Below are 22,988 nucleotides of genomic sequence, written 5' to 3'. Positions count from 1 at the left end.
TGAAATAAATAATCTTAACTAACATTCCAAATGTGATAAAGTTGACTCATTTCAAGCATTTATAATAGCATATAACAAAGGAATAACATGAAAACATAATTTATGACAAGTTTCATATGTTGGCAGTTTGCGCTACCTTTAAAGAAATATTTTTATGTATTAATATACACACTTAAAAATTATTTCATTTATATCAATGGAAACTAGACTCGAATATAAATCTATCCATATAAGTCACTCCTTCTAGTTCATCTTGTACACTTTATAGTGAATTTTCAAAGTTAACATACATAAGTTATTTCGAGCAGAATCTGCTGCCCTGTTTTCTGACCTATCCTAAATTAAAAATTCAAATCTTTTTGTATACTTCTTGAAATTAGTATCCCTTTGTTCTCAACAAAACTAGAATGATATAATAATCCAAAAAAATAAAAATCATATCCTAACCATTTCTATATAATTTATGATGATTTTCTAAACTTATTATTCAGAACATAAATATGGGCAGATTTCACTAACTTATATTTTCAGCTTATTCACTAATTCTATTAGCATACCAAATGAACATATATGCATGAATCACAAAATTTCATAACATTTAGTAGTTACTTCTTACCATAGTAACTCAGTCACTGGTTCATCGCAAGTCAAAGTTTGCACGATATCATAAATACAAATTAAATATGCACTCACCTGGAGTCCTTAGCTTGCAACTTTTCTTAGAAATTCACATTTCATCCTTAAGCTCTTCTTAGCTTTAACATTGTTTGATCTTGATTTCAAGCACACAATCTAAATGAACATCATTTACAAAACATGTACATTTCAAACCACATGTTAGAATCTCACTAACATAGGTACAAAATAGAAAATAAAATCCTAAAAATCTTTTGATGCTCATTCGATACTAATTCCACATCACAACATAAATTTTGACTTTAACACTTCAAGTTGACCATTCAAGTCCTTTTTTATCCAAATTCACCCAAACTTAACATAACCTTTTTCAACTTTCCATTTTAACTACTAATTATGAATTCTCTTAGAATTCATCTCAACTTTTCCATTTTATTCTAAATAGTTCTACGCCTTTTTACTTCAATTCAAGTCTCAAACAAATTAATTAAATTTTCAGCATCTAATTTCTAGCCCAATACCTCAAAAATTCCATTATTACTACTTAAGTCACTAACTTTCTCAATATTTGTCATTTATTACTCAAACTTTGACAACTTCCCAAAATAGTCAAATTTCATATTCTAACACCAAATTCATCACTCTAACATTAATTTCCAGAATATTACTTCATGTATTGAATAATTACACATCAACCCCATAACTTTTAAAATTGTTGAATAGGTTTCCCAACCTTTTTAAAATTATAAAATGGTCCAAAAAATTTTCTAAGGCTTGTGGAATCCTTCCTACCTCATTTCCAACCCCTACATAATTTTTCTCACCTTACAAAGCTTAGGCTGAATGCTTCAAGGTTAGGGTTCCTTGATTTTCACTTGATTTCAATTGATTCAAGCATGAAATCAACCTCTATTCAACGTTTCAAGACCTCTACAATCAAACCACTAACTCAATTTCATTAAATCATAAACTTTCCTAAATTAGGGTTTAAGCTGAAAATCACTAATAGCATTTCTAAGTGGTTTTGATTATCACATAATCTTGGAAATGATTCTACAACATCAATAACCTCTAAATCCATCATCAATTCATGAAACCCTAAAATGAACATAAACCCTAAATTTTAGGAACTTATCATTCAAGCAAGATTAGCATGCAATAATGATACCAAATGATAATGTTTATCAAATAGAGCAATTTTCTATTTCACGGTTTAATCCAAAATCCAAAGGAAATTGCCTCAAAAATGAAAAATAAAATTTCTCTTACCTAGGGTATGAAGGAGAACGAATTGGAGCTTGAAGAAGGCCTTATTTTCATGAAATTTCTAGTTAATTTCATGTTAATTTGTCATTTATTAAGCTTAAAATTCATTTAATTGGAAAATGGCCATTTTACCATTAACAAAACTTGATAATTACATCCATACCAAGACACATGTTACTTATCATCTTCCAAAGTCAAATATGAACAAAATATTATACCCTTGACAACTTTATTCATGCAACTTTCCAAGAATTTCAATCATGCCATTTTCATTTAACGGTCCAAATTGAACATGGAAATAAATTCTCAAATCCAATGGTCCATATTATTTTCCATCATTTTAAAATGTGGAAATAATATTTCTAAGCTTAATTTAATATCCTTCAAATTTTCTCAAAATTTATGTTCGATCTGAATTACTGAATGTTACCTAACTTTAATACTTTACAACTTTTAACATAAATTCCGGATCAAAAATATGATTCCCACCAAAACGTCATTCTTGGGGTGAACTATTCATTTATGGGGTCAAAACACATAACTTTTGAAAATTATACTTTTGGTTCATAAACTTTTTCTAACTTTTATACTTTAGCCACTAAACTTTCAAAAATTTATATTTTGGTCACTAACCAAAATTCCGGGGTGTTACAATTATGATAGGGATTGATGCAATTACAATCGTTAGCAGGCACATAAATTGCAAAGATGATGTTTCTACAATTGAATTATTACTTAACGAAGCTCGAGGGTTGCTTTCTTCAAACTCAGGCCGTAAACTTTTTAATGTTAACCTGGAAGCCAATAGAGCATCGCATGGTCTATCCCAATGGGCTTTGCAATCGATGTGGTTTTTTATGGATGAACATGAATGTATTAAACATATTGTAATTGTTGATGTCATTGGCTCTTAATGAATCCAATTTCTAAAAAAACCTGCAAAACGTAGGGAAAAATCATGCATGTAACACCCCTAACTCGTATCCGAGTCCGAGATATCACATTGACTTTTCAAACTTTGACTCTTAAAGAATATCATGAAAATTGTAAACTTCCATTAAAATAAAAGATGTTAATGTACACAAGTTGGGCCAAAATAAACAAAATCAATCAGAGCATTACTAATTCACAATTTTGTTACATGCCAACACACTATATACAACCAAATATCTACACTTAACTATAATTCTGATCTGATCTGTGGAAAGGAGAGTCTGACCTGTCTTGCTCCTCTTTGCTTCTCTTCTCGTTTTCCAGAACCTACGTGTTAAACACTCACACGCTAAGTCGATGACTTAGTGAGGCATAAAACATGTTAATCTGAACTCTCTATAATCAATAGTGCATGAGCATTCCACAATTCATATAAAAATATAATACAAACATCATGTATCAATTCATATAACCCAATTACAAACATGTACACATATCATCATTATTCTAGTCATATTATTGTCATTATCACTATCATTAATCCATTTAGAACATACAAGATTTCTTTATATTATTTATTTATTTAGCCCATGTACACTTTTGAGAACTAAAGGTACGTGAGTACATAGAGGTTGTGCACTATGTTGTCACCACAACTCGTATAATTCCCATTAGGGCACTGAATATTTGTCCCGAATAACCACTATGTCCCGAAGGACCACTGTTAATCCCTCGACTCTTGGCATGCCAACTATACCCCTAGCTCTCATAACACATATCATGGGGATTATCCTTATATTATCATACATTCACATATTCACTTAATTCACTTACACATAGTTCACTTCCATATGATTCAGATGTCACATATTCACTTATTCATATCACATAGGCTCATAGCATCTTATCATATCATTTACATTCTCTTACTTATCTCTGGTAATCATGTAATCATTGAACTTATTCTCATATAACTTATTGTCACTTAATTCACATATTACATATAGACACCTATATCACTTTCACATAGTTTATATCAACTTTCAAGTCCTTTTATATTAATTAATAACATATATTCTATCATCTATTTTATACTTCATTCTTTTGTATTCACTTGGATTACCTAATCTATGTTATATTATAAACATATCTCACTTAATAGTATTTTATTTATATATTAATTTAATCTATTTACTTAAGTCCATTTCATATATTTGTTATAACCTTTTTATATATCTCTATAGTTCTTTAGCATATAACTTATCTTATAGGTTCGTATCATCACTTTGTATGCAAATTTCTTAATTGATATATTATTCCTATTTCATTCTATAATTTAATCCTATTTAGTTTTCCTCCATTCTCATTAACTTATATAATTCTATTATACAAATTCTCATAATTGATCATACCACTATGTACTTGTCCAACTTATGTTTCTATTATTCATATAACCGTTGCACATGTTTACCTAGTTCCTATCGCTTTTCATGAATTCACTTTCATCATATTATCCTATTATTACATATTTTATATTAGAACCATGTCTTCACGTAATCTTATATTTCATTATCATATGACTTATATTTTGTCCTATTATGACCCTTCATAGACATATATTTTCATTTCCATAAATTCCATAAATCTTATCACATGACTTATCTTTTATACTCATAAAATTTCATATTTATTCTTATATCATCATATAACTTATGTAAACATATATATTACTTATATTGGTTCCTATATCTTATCACACTAACATATATTAATATAAAACATGGCATACATATAATAACATATTACTCATACACTCATAACAAACACATGCTCATGTTCATGAATTCATGCATAGTACTATAAGAAAGACTTGTCGCAAGTCTTATTTCCATTAAACATCATATATTATCTAATATGCACTCACTTGGCATCACTAGTCAATATTGTTCTCTTAACTTTTCTTCGATGCCTATTTCTTGTCAACTTGTCCGGACGTTGCACTCGATTGATATCTGCACAATCATGTATACATATCAATATTCCAAATACTATGATTCGATCCTTGATTTCTTAAGCTATAAGAAAGAGTAAATCCCACTTTTCTCTTACAAGGGTATCGGTACCTCTATAGGGGTATCGGTACATCCCTTAACTGAGGTATCAATACCATGCCTAGGTATCGGTACCCATATTACATTCTGTAATTTTTCCTTCAAGATGGTATCGATACCTTCCTTAAGGTATCGGTATCCCTGGGTATCGATATTGTCCTTCAAGGTATCGGTACCCCTTGAATTCTTTCTTTGATTTTACTCTTAAGGTATCGGTACCTGTTGAATGGGTACCGATACCCCTTTGCCCAGAATTCACTTTTAAGCCCGAAAATCATACTAAACTCACTTAATTTTGCTTTCATAGCCTCCTTTTAATCCTTGAAACTTAACTATACTTATTCAAATCAACTTATATCACTTTAATTCATTCTAATCTCCAGTATCATACATACACACTTGAATTCAATAATCAAGCCAATAAATCAACATGTTCTAAATTCGTTTCTAACACTCTGAATTTCTTAGTTAGATCCTTGACAAGTCAAATTTCACTTCAAAACTTATTTATTAACTCCATCTCAATAATTCCTTTAAAAACTCTTTATATTCAATCTTACATAACTTAATACTCTTTGAGTTTTAAGTACTCCTAAGCTTTCCTTAAGCTTTTCTATCGCTCCGAGAATTAAAACCAACTTTTAAAAGAAAGAATTAACCAACTTGAGACCAACTTACCTTACTAATGGAGCCACGGGAGAGAAGAGGAAGAAGATAACCTAATGCTCCAGAAGTCCCTTCATCTCCACGTGTTTACTTCTCTTATAAAGGGAAGGTAAAATCTTTCCTTTGAATAGACCATTTTTCCCTTATTACTTTCAAACTTTATTATTAAATTCAACATCAAAATTCTCCAATTAAATCCCTAAACTTTTAACTTATTTCAAAATTAACCACAAAGCTTTCAAAATTCACATTTTAGTCATTAACCCCGATTTTGGGATATTACAATGCAGGAGTGAAATTATAAAATTTTAAGAGGCAAAATAGATTATTGTTATACCAAAGAATATGATCTCTAAAAATCTCATTATCCATCAAAGTCTTTGAATAACCGACACCTCTAAACATACACCTCTAATTTTTAAAATGATCTCAAAAATTTCTTCATTTTTTTGTGAAAATATCTAATTTTGAATTCTCTTTGTTTCTCGACGATGAATCATCTTCTTACAAATCCCAATTGTGGGAAGATAGAGAAGGAACAAGTGAGTTGTAGGTCTTAATTCCATGTTAATCGGATAGTGGCTATTATAGATCAAAGTGGTCAGTGGCGGAACTTGGTGATAGAGTTGGGGGCAACTTAAAACTTTAAAAACTTTAAAGGTTAAAATTAAAAAATTTCAAAAAGATTGAATGATTCAATTTACATTTTTTTCAAAAAAAGTGAGGTCTAACTAAAATTTTTGAAATTTTGAGAGACTTAATAAGAATTTTTAAAACTTATGGGAAGGGTTTAATTAAGAATATTAAAAACTTTTATAGCTTAATATGAATTCCTAAAAATTTTATGGGTTCAAATTAATTTTTTTAAATTTATGGGCCAAAATTATAATTTTTCAAAATTGGGGGGCCATGGCCCCCACTATTCTTCACTGTGTTCTGTCTCTAAAAGTGGTTTGGGGTTTTATGAGTTTTGTGTTGGAGAATGGGTTTTAAAGTGGTCTAGGTAAAAATTTAAATTGTTAGAGTCGTAGGCAACAATGGCATGAGTTCATAGAATATTTTGAGTGCAAAGAAGATGCCTAATTGTAGCGCCGACGTAAGACAAAGATGAAATTATAAAACTTTCATATTTGGAAGGAGAAAGTAAAATAAAAAAAGAAAATGACACGAATGACACATGAATTACATATAAATAAAAAGCAACAACAAGATATTTGATTATCATGTCACCCTTCTATTTATGATTTAACACCCGAACAATTAAAATAGAAATAAAAAAATATTAATGAGTAAATTGAAAATTTTTATACTTTAATGATCAAAAAAGGAGTGAGAATAAAGTTGACTGGTTAAATTTTAATTTACACTTTTTATATATTTAAATTTTAAAGGAAAAATGGATTTGACGTGGCGCAACATGTTTCGTTGGATGAAGTAGTTCAAGCTTCTGCCTGGTTTTGACTTCTTGCTCAAATTATAACTTCCAAAATTTCCGAATATTCAGTAACATCAAAATCCGTACCTCCTCTGTCTTTCTATACAAATTCTATTTTGATTTCGATCCAAAGCCCATTTTGTTTTTCCTATTGGGCATTTGAAGTGGGAAAATCAATCAATCAATCAATCCAAGGAGGATCTCAAAACCATGGTAAGAACAACCCTAACTTTCTAATTTCCCCATTCTGGGAGATCGCTTTCTTCTTGCTCTAAATTTTTCGAAATCAGTAGGAAGTTGACATATTTATGATGTGTGATTTCAGTCGGCACTCTTCAATTTCCATTCATTCTTAACGGTTGTTCTTTTGGGCATCTGCACCTGCACTTACTTGAAGATGCAATTTCCAGCAATTCTTGAACAGAGAACTGGGTACATCCTCTCGCTCTCTTTATAATTTTCTTCCTTTTTATTTCTTCCATTGTTGTTGAATAGTTCTCGTTACTATATCTGTAGTTGATTTGAGCTTACATTTTGTTTAATGAATACTGATTTTGGTAATTGAATGCTAGATTTGTGGCTTGGCATAATCATTTAGTCAGTTTCATAGCGTTTCTATAGCTATTTTAACTTTGTAATTTGAAATGACTACCTTTGAGCTGGAAGATTTCGAGACTGTGGATGTTGGGGCGGTTGCTATTATAGCCTAGGTTTATGTGTTTACATCATGCAGTTTTTTTCTTGGAGTTTGTACGGATGTTTTAGCTTTGTAATTTGAAATAGCTACATTTGAACTAAAAGTATTTGAGATGGGAATGTTGGGGCAGTTGATATTATAACCAACAGTTGCATAAAAGAAATTAAAAGAGAAAGAGAAAGGAAAACAGATGATCTCTATCTAGTCTATTTTTGGATTTTTGCCTTCTCTCGTTTTTGAACATTCAAAATTACTTCATCTTAGGTCTTGATATTGATGTAATTTTGCAAATTAAATTTATTGTTTTGGATGCTAATGCAAGGCAGCAAATATAGTCACAATGATATTGTTGCATGACTCCGGTTAATCTTGGTCCTCTTCTTTTCTCTTTTGTATCTTTATTGGTTTATGGTGCTGTTTATATGTCGAGCATTTATAGGCTCTGCTTTGACATCACAATTCATTTGTAGGAAGTGGTGAGAATTGGAGCTAACATGATATATGCTTTTATGACAGGTTTCGTGGTTTCTTTTGGAAGGCAGCCAGAATAGGTAGGTCTCCTTTTCTGCTTGGTTTACATTTTTCTGATCTTATTAAAAATATGGAATAGTCATGCTTCTATTATCCCCCTTGTGAATCTTCTCTGGACATATAATGTGAATCTAAAACGATGCTGGAAATGAGACAAAATTTAGATCTATCATTTTTATATAAAGTAACTACATAGCATAGTGAGCTTGTGCTTTATTTTAGATTTAAAAATTCATAAACTCCTGAGTTGGAATTGGACTGCGATGATATTTTGAAATTGGGGTTTAGATCAGTTATTTTAACTTTAAGAATATGAGTCTGATGCTCCATCCAGATAGTAGTTGTTTATACCAACTAAAATGTCATTGACTTTTGAGTTTACTGCTTCAATTGGTGTTGAATGGACGATGATTGTTATAACAGTTGATATTTGCTGGAAATATGTAATGAGAGAAGTTGTCTCTTCTGTTATTAATCTAATAGGGTTGCAGTTGATATGAGATTTAGTTGTTTATACCAGCTAAAATGCCATTGACTTTTGAGTTTACTGCTTCAATTGGTGTTGAATGAACAATGATTGTTATAACAGTTGATATGAGATTTTATTTGCTGGAAATCCATTATGAGATAAGTTGTCTCTTGTGCTATTTATCTCACAGGATTGCAGTTGCAGCTTGCCATTATATTTCAAGAGTATGTATGTGCAAATGCGCATGTTAATGTCAATGTTTGGCCGCCAAATATCTCATTTATACCTCACAATTTCTGCAAAAACAAAGATATATTTTACATTTCCTGACAATTATATTAGTAAAGTTGCAACACAAGTGTTCTTTTTAGTAGTTTGTGTTCCAACCATATAATATTTCGACATATATTTTGGATTCAATTAGTGAATCAAAATGATATGGAACTTTAGTGGAACCATTTTGGAATGTCGGTTACGGAAGAAAAACCTAACTTATTCGCTGTTACCCTTTTATTAGCAATGCATTACAACTGTGGGGACTAACTAGTATATTTCTTGAATCAGGTGAACGGTTAAGTCCCTGGGTGGCTGTAGGTTGCTTCACAATGGGTGTCTCAATAATATTTTTCTGAACAAGGAGCACGCCGTCATGTTGTTCGGAAGACGGATCCAGTCTTTGCCATGTGAGCAAATGTGCCTCTTGTTGATGGAAAGAGTTTTGATAACACTGTTGGAAAAACTCTATAAAAACTTATTTCAAAAGTACCTTAGTATTCTTTGGCTGACTGTTGCTTATTGATTATTTTTCCGTTCATATTGTCTTCTAACATTACATGCAATTGCCTAATTCGTTTCCTTTTCGTTTATAGTCTATCACTCGAACCTATTTGTCTTCCTTAATCTTCTAACTGTTTTACTGAAACCCTTCCATTGACCATTGCCGATTATAATTTCAGTTCACTTCTATTTAGATGAACATATTCTGAACTCATTGAGTGACCTCAATGGTAAAAGGGACTATTGTTCTCCCGAGGGGTCCCGGGTTTGAGTAGCAGCATTGTAATTTGTCTGTGAGTTCATTGTCGATTGGTTAAGAAATTTTTGAACAAATGTTATCTTGTAGTGAGCTCAAACTATTAAAAAATAACAAATTCTGTGCGGAGGAAAATGATTGCAGATGGCAAGATTAGAATGGATATATTATGAACATGGATTTCTGAACACAAGAGCAAGCAATATCGGCAGCTAAGATTATGATTCAAGTATAGTCTAAAAGCATGGGAACAAAATTTTGGCCCTTATATTATAGTGAAATTCTCAATATGGCTCTTTTATTATTTTTCGATCATTTTTTTTGCTTGAAAATTTAAATTCATTAATCAAAACTTAAGAGCTTCATTAAAATCTTTCCTAGAATTAAATGAAATAAAAGAATACTCAACTAGGGTGAAGAAATACACAACTGCAGGCTGTAGCCACGAACACCACCGCTAAGCAAATTTCACAGGCATCCGATCATTCTGTGAAGCACATCAAAACAACAATCAAACACAACAATCACACCTGGAATAACATGTTTTTTTTACCCATTAGGCATCCGGGTTTCTTATTTAGCTCATTAGGGCGGTTTTTATTTTGAAGAATGCGATAAATGCTACAGTGAAGTTGGAACTCGTCACCTCGAGGCGATGAGTTTCAATAAAATATAATTTTTTTATTAAACTTTTAACATATCAAGGTAAAAAAATTGAATAAAAAATATTTTTTATTGAAACTCGTCACCTCGACGTGACGAGTTCTATGCACTGTAGAAAATACCGCAATTTTTTCCAGGCTGTCCTATTGGGGAAAAAACGGGAATAACATGTTATACTCCAGGACTATGGTAACGATCCATAACCCTGCTCTACGGAATAAAGGAAAACCAATGATGAAGCTCGAGCCCATATATTTTCATTAGGCCGGTAAATGAACCAAATGAACACGAACGGGGTATGTTTATGTTTGTTTGTTTAACTTTAACCAAACAAATGAACGAACACGAACATAAACGAAAAAAAAATCTTGTTCGTTTCCGTTCGTTAAAGAATGTAGTTTGTTCGTGTTCGTTCATATTCGTTCATTTAAATGATAAACGAACACAAATGAACGAACATAAACTGATGGATGTGAATGAACACAATAAACGAATATAAACAAACATAATAAATGAACATAAACAAACATAAATGAAGAAAACAAACGAACATAAATGAACATAAACCACAACACCAATAATCACATAAAATTCGTTAGTATAAGTTGCAACTTCATAGTTAATTTGTTCGAGTACGGCAAAAACATGCATAAATAATAATAAGCTACATGAAAAATAATAAAGTTAAAGTCTTAAAGTGTTCAACAAAACGATGTTCTTAAAATCCAAACGTCTTCAACAAACTTCAAGTTGCATTCATGAACAATCGTCAATTCATCATTCATCCTAATCAGAACCAAACAAATGAAATTATATTAAATTAAATAAGTTATAACAAAAGAAAAATATACTAAATTAACGAAGTTATACCAATTCATTCATCTTCATTCCTCAAGGAAGCTCAACAAATATAATATTGTCATTTTGCTACAACATAAATGAACATAAATGAACGAACATACACAAATGAAAGTAAATGAACATAAACGAACGAACATAAATGAACATAAACGAACAAATTACCGAACGTTCACGAACGTAAATGAACGAACGGGCCCTCTGTTCGTGTTCGTTCATTTAATTAAAAAAAACACAAAATCATGTTCATGTTTGTTCATTTAATAAATAAACGAACTTCCAGTCAAACGGTTCACGAATGGTTTACCGTTAGATTCGTTTACAGGACTAATTTTTCATTCTCATAATGTTTGACTCGAAGGAAGAGATGCAAAGGGCTCGAGGGAGACTAGAGTATGAATACAAGTGTTATATGTACTATATTGATAATATAAATGTTTGGTATAACAATAATAAAAACAAGTTGACTGATATTATAAGGCTGAGGAAATTATATATATCTTATTCTGAATAAAATAAATTCCTCAAGTTTTTGTCTTTAATTAAGTTTGTATCTTTTTTTATTTAAAAAAAGGGCTGGTATCAAGTTTCTATCATAATATTTTTTAAAAAAAAATATTGATATCAAGTTTTTATCATTATATTTTTCAAGTTCCATTAATCAAAATTGTCAAGCTTTTAAACAGAGAGTCAATAATATTCATGTGTTTTTAGGGGATGTTGAACATTTGACTTTAGTTAGGTATTTCAAGGATATGTATATAGTTTTCCAATGTGATGTCAATATCTACATATAATAACAATGATAATTATAAAAATGTTATGCCTTCCAATTTATTTGTCTTCCTACCGGTTTATTTGTCCTCCTATGGGAGAAGATTTATCAAATAATCAATGTGACTTTTAACAATTTTTATAATTTATAATTAATCTTCATGCATCTATTTATAAAATTTGAAAAGTTAACTCTTTTATTTTTATTTTAATTATACTTTACAAAAATCTTAGAAGTTAGTTCAAATGAATAATAATATTAAACATTTCATTAAACCATTATTTCGAAAACCATCTTCTTCTTTTTTTGTTTACAAAAAGTTATTAACGGTGGTTCTCCCAGTCTAAGGCCATGTCATATCTAAAACCTCATTGCAATTTACATAGGAATTTATAGATTGCCCACCAAGAATGACATTCATGTTTTTAAAGAATTTATATGTTACACCTTGATTCTAGGATTAGATATTCAAAGAATAGTCTGTAATTAATTAAGTGAAATTCATGTTCATGTGCAACTCAAAAAAAAAGAGAGAAAGAAATTCATGTTCTTGTGGTTTAACTTGAAAGGGCTTGATTGCATATGAAATTGAGGATGATGGGTAGTTAGGTTTATTGATTTGACTAATTATCATATTGTTTGTTATATTATATTGATTTAAATATTTATGTTTTTATGTTAATATCTATTTGCACATTTTTTATAGGCGAGAAATTTTTTATTAGATCAAAATTAACTGCCAATTTGATTATATGCATCGTTAAAAACCTTCCTAATCCTAGGCGAAAGAAAAGAGTACATATAACTAAGTCAAAAATAAATTCAAGTCTGATCTTACGGGGTACAGATTGAGTTCAGGTCGGTCATTTTTGGGTTAATTATTTTCATCTTTCATGAACAAAAAAATTGTAATTTCTAATTGTATATGATTTGGAGTAAATTACAAAACAAATATAAATAATTATGAATTAATTTTAATAAAAATAATAATTTTAAGGACTAAATTAAATAAACATGAAATTACAAAGAAGAAATTAAATAAATTAAACAACATGCAAGGATGAGGGATCAAACTGCAATAATTATAAAGTGTTAAGTTGAAATTAATATAAAAATGGACAAAATTGAATTCATTTAAAAAGATGGTGAAAAAAGTTTAAAGGGTTTGGAGATTATGAAATAATTTATAGAATTTAAAATGAAGTTAATTATTTGATTTATTGGTTTTGAAGTAAATTATAAAAATATAAATAAGTATGGGTCAATTTCATATACAAATATAATTTTAAGGACTATATTAAACAAATATGAAATTACAAGTTAAGATTTAAATAAATTAAACAATATATATATGGATCAAATTGAAATGATTGTAACATGTGAAGCTGAAATTAATATAAAAATGGACTGAATTGCATTCATTTCAAAAGTTGAGGAACAAAAGTTTATTAGTTTTTGGATTTTATAATATAATCTTAAGGGTTAAATTGATTAAACATGAAATTACAAATTATAATTTCAATAAATTAAACAACATTCAAGGATCAAATTAAAAGAACTATAATATATATATGATGAATGTTATGATACATGTATATATAATGTACATTATACTTATGCATCAGTTATACTTATAATATATATATATAATATACTTATTTATATATATTTTTATAAATAAATCCAAGTTAACTTTATTAATATAAGCCCATTTGCATTACAAATATATAACCCAATACTTATCAAACACATTTATAAGCCCAATATACAATTAGGTATATATATATATATAAGTTCATTTTATTAATATTAACCCATTTGTATTACAATATATATATATATACACACTTATCATTAATCAATGATATATGTACATATGTATGATGTATATACATAAGTATGAATATAAGTTTAATATATATATATATATATATATATATATATGTGTGTGTGTGTGTGTGTGTGTGTGTGTGTGTTCGGATTCGAAGAAGTTTAATTAACAACCGAATGATATTTTTCAAGAGGGGTGAATTGACTTTTCGATAATTTATGGAGTAAGGAGTAAAAAGAGATAGAAAAATTGTTGTACAACGATTTATAGTGGTTCGACTTTCTCAACCAAAGTTTGCATCCGCTACCTAAGTTCCTCGCTTAGGATTTTTCCAACAAATTCACTAATTTGTTCTTTCTTTTTCAAGGACAAAGAGATAACATTTACAACTCCCTATCTTTTCAATGGCTAAGATAGAACCAAAACCTCTTTTACAAAAAGGAAAAGAAAGTAAACAAAAAAACCTCTATAAGGTAGGGTGTTTACAATTTAAAGCTCACAAAAACATAACTTTTTACAAGAGAAAGGAAACAAAGAGTGAAAAGTTCTTCTCTTGTGTATGAATGCTTGGATAGGTGTTCTAAACCTTCTTCAAGTGTCCTCAACTTGTTTTTATATGTTGGAATGTGTTTGTGGTCGTTTCTAGCCATTGGGGATGAAATTTTGTGCAAAATAAAACTGCACAGAACAGAGGACAATCGGTACCCCTACAGGGAATATTGATACTAACTTTGTAATATTTAAATAAAACTAGTTGTTACTAGCCATTAGGCCTAACGGTATTGATACTCTTATGTAAAGTAGTATCAGTAGTATCGGTATCCCTATGGGTATCGGTACCTATTTTGTATTCTGGAATTTGAGCTATTTGGAAAACACTGGTAGTATTTGTACTACCTAGAGAGTATTGATACTACTCTTGCCTTTGGTATCGATACCACATGAACAATATCGGTATTGTTCATATAGTAGCGATACTTTAAGAACAGTATCGGTACTACTTACGTGAAAAACATTTTTTGCTCAAATTTTAAGCTAATGGACTTTGAATTATTTTTGAAAACTTTGAATAAATTCAATTAAGTCCAAAAATATTTTACCCTTAATTTGTTATATCAAAATATTATAAAGCATGTTTTAACAGTATATATGTATTATGTATGTACACAAATATATATAAACATATATACATAAGTATATATAAGCATATATACATAAGTATATATATATATAAACATAAGTGACTAAAATAAAAGATTCTAAAATTAACATTCACATTTAATGACTAGAATTAGAATGTATACATTACTAAATTGAATTTTACAATTAAACCATGACTGAAGTGACCGAAATCAAAAATCAAATAACAAAATAGAAAATAATTGTTGGAGGGGCGCGAGCCTAATTAACCCAAAACATTTTATCGGACGCTAAAACTAATCCCACCAATTACCACTTTTAAATTCCCAACAAATTAATTTTCTCTCCGAAAAAACGTTCTTTCTTTTAATCAAATTTTCCTTAAAAAATATTTCTTTTAATCAATTTTTCCTCCAAAAATCAATTTTCCCTCCCAAAAACAATCTTTCTTTTAAAATTTAAATTTTTAGTCTCAAATAAATTCATATTTTATATATATTTTAAAATTTTAAGTTAAATTATATTTAAATTATTAATTAATTATTACATAAAAATAAATGAAACTTATAAATATTTAAATTAATTTTATATAATCTAGTAAGATAATGTTAAATAAATAAATAAATTATTTAATGAAATTAAATAATTTATTATTATTAAGATTTATAATATAAAGATTATAATTAATATAGAAAGTAAATTTATTAATTTAATTACCATAACTAATAATTTGTTTGAATTTTTAAAATGTAATCATATTAATTATCATAGTTTATTACAAATTCAAAATCTCACATATTCATCAAAATCTTACAACTACAATTGTAACTTATAAGTAAAATAGTTTATTATAATTTCAAAATCTCACAACTTCATCAAGTGTAACTTATAAGTCAAGTAAATATCAAGTCAGATAAATATCAGATCAGTTCAATAACAAGTTAGATCATTTACAGGTTGAGTCAATTACAGGTCAGCTTCATAACAGGTCAAGTTCATAACAGGTCAGATAATACTAATTATTTACTAAGTTAATCTCAGGTTCGGGTTCATATCATTCGGATGCAGGTCGGGTTCGATTATCATACTATCAGTTCAATTCGGTTTCAGGTCGTTCTCAGATCGGATACATGTCGAGTTCATATTCACAATTTCCAGGTCCAGCTCGGGTTCAAAACAACACTAGTTTGGACTCGAATCAATTTCGGATCACCACCACTCGGGTCACAAACAGTTTTGACTACAGTAGGTTTCAGTCAGTTTTGCAGGTCGGGTCAGCTTTTTACATCCCTAGTTTTAAGTTAGAAGCATCGATACTCATCAAGTATCAGTACTGAAGGTTGGGTCTCGGTACTCATAGGAGGGGTATCGATACCGGGTGTTCTTAGCACATTCCAGTAGCCAAATTTGGTATCGATACTCATGGGAGTATCGATACTGAGGGTAGAGTATCGATACCCTCAGAAGGAGTATCAGTACCTGGGTATTTTTTTAAAACATCGAATCTATTTTTAGTATCGATACTCAGAGGAGTATCGATACTTTCATACAGAAGTATCGATACTACAACTAGGAGTGTTAATACCTAGGAAATTTCTAATACATCGAAACCAAAAATGGTACTGATATTAAAGGAAGTATCGATACCCTAGTATACCAGTACTAATACTCCAACTAAGAGTATCGATACTATTGCCCTAAATTTGGTAAAAAGTCCTCTTGAATTTAAGAGTCTGGGTAGGGCAATTCGAAGGCCATTTAAACTTCCCCAAATAATACTTCAAGTGAGAACAACGTTAATAATTTTAATTACATCTAGAAACGATCTAAAATAATGAATCATTTAAAAGTAACCATTGTATGAAACTCGGGAAATGCCCAGGACACCCGAGACACTATAGTAGCATGGTGAACGTTCGTTTGTTAGAAATATCTGGACAAGTCTCAATTAGTGCACAAGGCACTTTTTTACCGACTGGGCGTAGATGTCCCGAATATTCATAAGGAGTTGATTGGTCGGGTGAAAGTTTCCGATGTAGAAATTTCGGATCTCACCCTAGATAGGCTAGAGGGATGTGTGATTATGAGATGTAGTGAAACCCTCCGACCACACCATGTTGCCCATCTTTGTATGTATGTTTAGCTTAGCATCTTCGTGTGCTAAAAAAATTATGTTTACCAACACGTGCATATAGAGGACGCATGTAGTATAGTTTGGTTATTAGTGTAGCGTTGAGTTTGTGAGCTCAACGTTCAAAATTTGTTTCGTGTGCAGGTTAGGAAGAGCATCCGAGGAGCGTAAAGTGTAGTCCGCATTCCAGACCGGCATAAGCTTTTGAGTACGTCTTGAGTATATTTTGAGGACATGTATTATATATGGACCTATTTGTATTCAAGTCGTAAATGTATTTTGAAATAATTGTTAAACTTATTTGGAATGTATTTTGGAGGCTCCCGTATTTTGTAAACTTAACCACTATGCTTTTATTTTATTTTTGTTACGGATAACTATAAATTAAATTACAATTTTAATTGTTTTCAAAAGTAATTTTTTTTTGTTAGCCACTCTGGTGGTCCCGTGTGATGCATTGGTTCATTGATCTTCGGGTTGTATTTGATTAGAACATCTCAGTCTCCCCTAAAAATATAAAATTATCGTATATTTTAATTTTTTTTCTATGTGTTTTTATTCAAAATTTGTTTTCGTCCCCTTACAATTTGATAAGTTCAAATTCACCCCTAACATAAATTCTTACATCATGATATTAGCTAATTGGGTCTCAATAATATTAGGATAATCGATAATGAGCCATAGAAAGATATCTATTTTTACTTGGTTTACTGGACCCTAATGTTTGCATATTTTCCCACTTGATATTTAATGATTTTGTTCAATAGTACCTCTAAAGTATACAAAGTACTGTCTATTTTGCTCCAAAAGATAACACCAATTAAAAATATTTTGTCAATCACAACGCATCCGTCAACTTTAGCTTTTTTTTTTTTTGGATAATTAACTTGAGCTATTTTTTACTACTCGGTACCTAAATGATTTTTTTGTTAGAAGTTTCCTCTTAATGTTTATAAACATTTTTCAAATTATCACCTAGTTATTCAAAGTTGTCGGTCAATAAGATCATACCACGACAATACTGTTTTGATCAGGTCAAATCCGTCTGATTTTAATAAAATGACAAATGGAGTGTCAAGTCTGTCGAATTTATAAAAATATTTCATGCCAACACCGCCAAGATCTCCCCTAGAAAACCCTAGAACAAAGCAATGTCTATTGTTGGAGTTCAAGATCAAACATGATTGTGGTGGGAATTATCGTTGATTTTGCTTAATCAATCTAAAACTAATCTTAGTGCATTCAGAGTAATTTTAAATATTGATTCTTTTTATTGTTTGCTAATAATTGACTTGTCGTAATTGGATTAGTAAACGATAGTTAAAGACTGAAATTTGTATTAATGATTGTTAATGATACTTCAAATTTAATTGGATTATATGATAGAGAATTATAGGTGTTATATTAGGTGGCCCATAGACAGTGACGGATCCAAAAATTTAAAAATGAAGATCCAAAATTTTAATTTTTTTTTTAAATAATGAGTGCAAAAATTGTAATTTTTTTCCTTAACACATTAAACTAAATTTAACAACTTTTTCAAAATAATGGGATGCACTTGACCTCTATGAGGCTTAGTGCATCTGCCACTGCCCATAGATAAGGGGATGCCCACATATGCAAAAGTTCGTCTCCTTTGTGCATGAGTGTGCGGCGAGGCGTTCAATGTACCAATCCAATACGTGAACATAAAGCAGTTCTCGTTTTAAGATGAAACTTAAATGATTTCTCAAATAAAAATGTATCGTCTAATGAAATAACAATAACTCTAGGTTAGGTCAAGCTTCAAAACTCTGAAATCTTGATTCAAGTTTGGCCTGAAGCAGGCAGGTTAGGCTTGTAGGCCTGGGGTCACCTGGCCGATACCAATGGGATAAATATATCATAGCGAGCCGTCTAAAAGCCGATTTAAATTCCTGTCCAATCCACATACAAAACTTTAAAGTAAAAGAACATTATGGCAAAGAATCCACCTTCTAATTCACATTGTCCATCATATCTGTGTCTTCAGCCATTATTATCTCCATATCCCTGATATCTCGCTTCAAAACGTTGCCAAGCCTTGCAATGGCCTCGGTTTGCTGTTGTAATACCTATTTCCCAGAAAGATCATTCATGGTCAAGTCACAAATGTCTAGATGCATTGCACATTATGGTTGTTAGTCGAAATGACAGGTAATTATCCTTTAAAACAAAATGGCATGAATGCTCTTGTCATAACTCCCCCACCTGCGGAAGATGTAGAGTACAGAAAAGCTTAATAGGTTGCTCGGTCATACCTCATGCATATCAGCAAGACTCTGCTCGTGTATTTTAGTTGATCCTGGAAGATAAAGAGAACCTCCGGCACCAATAGCATTTGCTTGAACACGAGATTCAGCTAGTAGGTTTTGAACCCTCCTAGAAAGTTCTGCTCCAGATCCTTTCAACTGTTATTGCATCTGTTTGTCAGTAAAAGATCTTGATGATAGTATAGCAGTAAATACAGATGTAAAGGATCAGAGGATAGGAAGACTAGCCTGTCTAGTTATTGTAGCCAACTTCTCAGCCAATTCAACTTCCCCTTTCATTAAAGGCACACGGCAACCCTTACCCTCTAATGCTTCCACTATTCTCATCACCTTTATGGCCATCATACAATAACAAAAATTCAATATAAGTACACTGACTGCACTCCAAAGGCAGTTGTATCGAGCACATTCTCTTTTCCTTTTTCCTCATGATTTATTTATATGATTTTTGGTAGTTGGGGGAGGGCATAGAATCAAGTAAAAAAGAAACATGAACAGTCAACTTTCTTATAAAACTAGGTTTCTGATCAGCTCCTAGGTTCAGGCCAATCATTTATGATAAAAAAGAATTCAAATTTTGTCTCACCCTTAAGAGGCACCTTTGGAGGCTTTGCTCCTTTTGTCTCAATCTCTCGATCCATGGAAGAGTTTCAGCTTGAAAATGCCTTTGAAGCTACCAAAAGAAACAGAATGTGAAAAGCATGCTACGGAGAGTAACCTATTGAAACTAATAGAGAATACCGTTTTCACATTGCTCTGGGTCATTCGTAACCTTTCAGCATCTGAAAGGATTACGTCATCTTGGAGCTGCAATAATCAGCGAAACAAAAAGTCAAATAGTTCAGCCTATATAGAACTCCTCCTCTCACAAATATAATTGACATAAAATGAAAAGGCATAATAACTGGTAAGAGCAAGTCTTCTGGTACATTTAAGTACTCATAGAACTCTTGTATCTTTGACCACATTCATTACTTTTCTTCCAAAAAAACTAGCAACAAAACTTAAAACATACAACACTGTTCAGCCAGATCTCTCCCATTTCAATTGGCAAAATATTCTTTTAACTCTTGTATCTTTGACCACATTCATTACTTTTCTTCCAAAAAAACTTGCAACAAAACTTACAACATACAACACTGTTCAGCCAGATCTCTCCCATTTCTTTTTTTGATAGGATTTTTTTTTTTTGATAGGAGAGATCTCTCCCATTTCAATTGCAAAATATTCTTTGTTTTATCCTTATCCAATAACTTTCAAGGTTCCATGCCATTTCTAACACCCAGAGGTACTGAAACACAAAATCCACCATTTTAGAAACACAAACACACAATAGCACATGAGATTCTTCCCATAAAGTAATTAGATCAGGACAAGTCTTTCTAAAATTGGCATCATTTAGTTACCATACCAGTTTCAAAATCTTATAGAAAACCATACAGTTGCTACTAGGACCATATCTGATGAAGATTTTCCAGCAATAACAATACATAGTTTAAAAAGACAATGAAGAAAATTTCCTCCCCATGCCCCAAATATAAGCAATTATTACCTTCAACCGCTGTGAAAGATCCTTAAAACCCTGAACAAGCTGGGGCCAGAGTCTTTCACGATCAGCACTCTCCATACCCTCCAGTTTCGCCATAGCTTCCACCCACATTATCTACAAATGTAAACCATCATCCGACCTTGGTGAAAGTAGAACTCCATGAACCCAACAAAAATGATAGTAGTAAACTCACATCTGATACACCGGCTGGCTTTCCCCTGAATTGCGGGTCAATTACACTGAACAACAAATGCTGCATAAAAATTAACTTACCAATCAATAGACATGCAAACCATCTAAAGCCTCATTCTGGGTCTTCATCAAGTTCCATGGATTGAAAAGGAAAATCATCAAATTAAATGATTCCAGATATTGCATTTCTCAGAATTAGATAACCACACAAAACAGAAACAATGTAGCTTCAGGTTACAGTATCTTGTTCTTCCTCTTGATTTGAATCAAAAATCAATTCAAAGTAAAACTAAGCACTGGGACAAAAAACAAAACCTTGAAAGCATACTTAGGGTTCCCAGGCTCCTCCTTGTAAGCATCCACAATCGCCTAGAAATCAAATAGAAAAATCAAGAATCAAACAATTGCTACCTAGGGTTAGGGTTTAACACTTAAAAAGGAGATAAATTACTTGAATGTCACGATCGGCGAGAGAGAAGGGAAGAGGAGCGACGGGAGACATCTGAGTTGTCAATTGAGCATTGGGGAAAGGAGTGGCGTATAACGTATTCTGGAATCCGAAACCACTGGAAGGGGCAGCGATGGACGGCTGATGTTGCTGAAACAGCGGAGTCTGTTGCTGTTGCGTTTGAGAAGAGAAAGGAGTTGAGAAAAGGGAGGAGCCGCCAAACCCTGTAGCGAAAGATGGTGTAGAAGGAGTTCCAAACGCGGGTGTCGAGGACGGAGTCCCAAACGCGGGTGTCGATGAAGGAGTTCCAAAAGCAGGTGTCGAGGAAGGAGTTCCAAAAGCCGGTGTCGAGGAAGGAGTTCCAAAAGCCGGTGTCGAGGACAGAGTTCCAAACGCCGGTGTCGAGGACGGAGTACCAAACGCCGGTGTTGAAGAAAGAGCTCCAAACGCCGGGGTGGAAGAGGGAGTCCCGAAGGCGGAAGTAGAACCTTGAGCTCCGAACATTTTTGGATCGGCTTGATTGTGGAGACTAATGAGTTCTTTTTCAAGGTGAAGGCGCCATTCAAGAACACACTTTGCTTCAGTTTTCCCACTAGAGTATTTTCAAAATAGGGTAAAACATGCAAATAGTTCTTGAGAATAAATTACTTTTTTATTGAGTTTCTTAATTATAGAAAGTTATAAATTGATCGTCCAATTATTCATAAATTATAAATTATTCCTTTTGGGTTAGAAAATGAACAATCACCTAGGCTGGCTGTTAATCTTCTCTATGATACTAAATTAGATTATTTTTATTACATCTACTTTTTCCAGTCACTTTTTTGTGAAATGTAAAAAATTAAAATAAAGTTCTCTTTAAGAGTGTAATAAACTGACCTAAATGTCCCAAATTTCATTTCTTCTTTATTAGATCAAAATCATTAACGCATAATGTCAAAAAAATATTTTTAGCTTTTCAATAAGACAATAAATAATTGGTTTATTTTTTATTTTTAAACTATTTTGATCCTCAATATTTAATTTTAAATTAAAATAACTTTTTTTTATAAAAATCATTAATCAATTAACATTAAACCAATATAACATTACATGTTGATATGACAATATTAAATGTACATATGTCATGTCAATACTTTTAAAAAATAATTTCTTATAATTGTTGTATTAAATTATTTTCATCCAAAATAATATGACATGTCATTTTACTGATTTAAATCAAACAAACCAAATTTTATTATATATATAGACTCACTTAGGTTGATGAGAAGAGTCTTTTGACACCTAATCACTAAATCAAGCTATGAACTTTATTTATTTTTTTAAACAAATT

General features: G+C 31.1%; 2 protein-coding genes across 2 annotated transcripts; one reads left to right on the top strand and one right to left on the bottom strand.

The window, feature by feature from the left end:
- Nucleotides 1-7,106: 7,106 nt before the first annotated feature.
- Nucleotides 7,107-9,529, top strand: LOC120124970 (protein kish-like). Its single transcript, XM_039143513.1, has 4 exons — nucleotides 7,107-7,260; nucleotides 7,373-7,479; nucleotides 8,261-8,295; nucleotides 9,309-9,529. Exons 1-4 carry the CDS (start codon nucleotides 7,258-7,260, stop codon nucleotides 9,374-9,376), a joined length of 213 nt encoding a protein of 70 aa, XP_038999444.1. The 5' UTR covers nucleotides 7,107-7,257; the 3' UTR covers nucleotides 9,377-9,529.
- Nucleotides 9,530-18,962: 9,433 nt separating this feature from the next.
- LOC120124898 (nuclear pore complex protein NUP54-like) lies at nucleotides 18,963-22,259 on the bottom strand. The gene is made up of 9 exons (XM_039143458.1): nucleotides 21,659-22,259; nucleotides 21,523-21,576; nucleotides 21,209-21,268; nucleotides 21,019-21,129; nucleotides 20,208-20,273; nucleotides 20,053-20,139; nucleotides 19,695-19,796; nucleotides 19,455-19,604; nucleotides 18,963-19,268 (listed from the first exon to the last, which is right to left on the bottom strand). Exons 1-9 carry the CDS (start codon nucleotides 22,157-22,159, stop codon nucleotides 19,152-19,154), a joined length of 1,248 nt encoding a protein of 415 aa, XP_038999389.1. The 5' UTR covers nucleotides 22,160-22,259; the 3' UTR covers nucleotides 18,963-19,151.
- Nucleotides 22,260-22,988: the final 729 nt, after the last annotated feature.

This window comes from Hibiscus syriacus, unplaced genomic scaffold, assembly GCF_006381635.1.
Source record: "Hibiscus syriacus cultivar Baekdansim isolate YM2019G1 unplaced genomic scaffold, ASM638163v2 tig00110429_pilon, whole genome shotgun sequence".
Lineage (NCBI taxonomy): Eukaryota > Viridiplantae > Streptophyta > Magnoliopsida > Malvales > Malvaceae > Hibiscus > Hibiscus syriacus.
This window is presented reverse-complemented; position numbering and strand designations above follow the sequence as displayed.

Excerpts from the sequence above, each read along its gene's own strand:
- LOC120124970 (XM_039143513.1), top strand. Across the intron at positions 7,480-8,260 it reads ATTCTTGAACAGAGAACTGG|GTTTCGTGGTTTCTTTTGGA; the intron begins GTACATCCTCTC and ends CTTTTATGACAG. Across the intron at positions 8,296-9,308 it reads TTGGAAGGCAGCCAGAATAG|GTGAACGGTTAAGTCCCTGG; the intron begins GTAGGTCTCCTT and ends TTCTTGAATCAG.
- LOC120124898 (XM_039143458.1), bottom strand. The coding sequence starts at position 22,159 with ATGTTCGGAGCTCAAGGTTCTACTTCCGCCTTCGGGACTCCCTCTTCC. Across the intron at positions 20,274-21,018 it reads ATCTTTCACAGCGGTTGAAG|CTCCAAGATGACGTAATCCT; the intron begins GTAATAATTGCT and ends TGATTATTGCAG. Across the intron at positions 19,605-19,694 it reads TGGCTACAATAACTAGACAG|TTGAAAGGATCTGGAGCAGA; the intron begins GCTAGTCTTCCT and ends ATGCAATAACAG.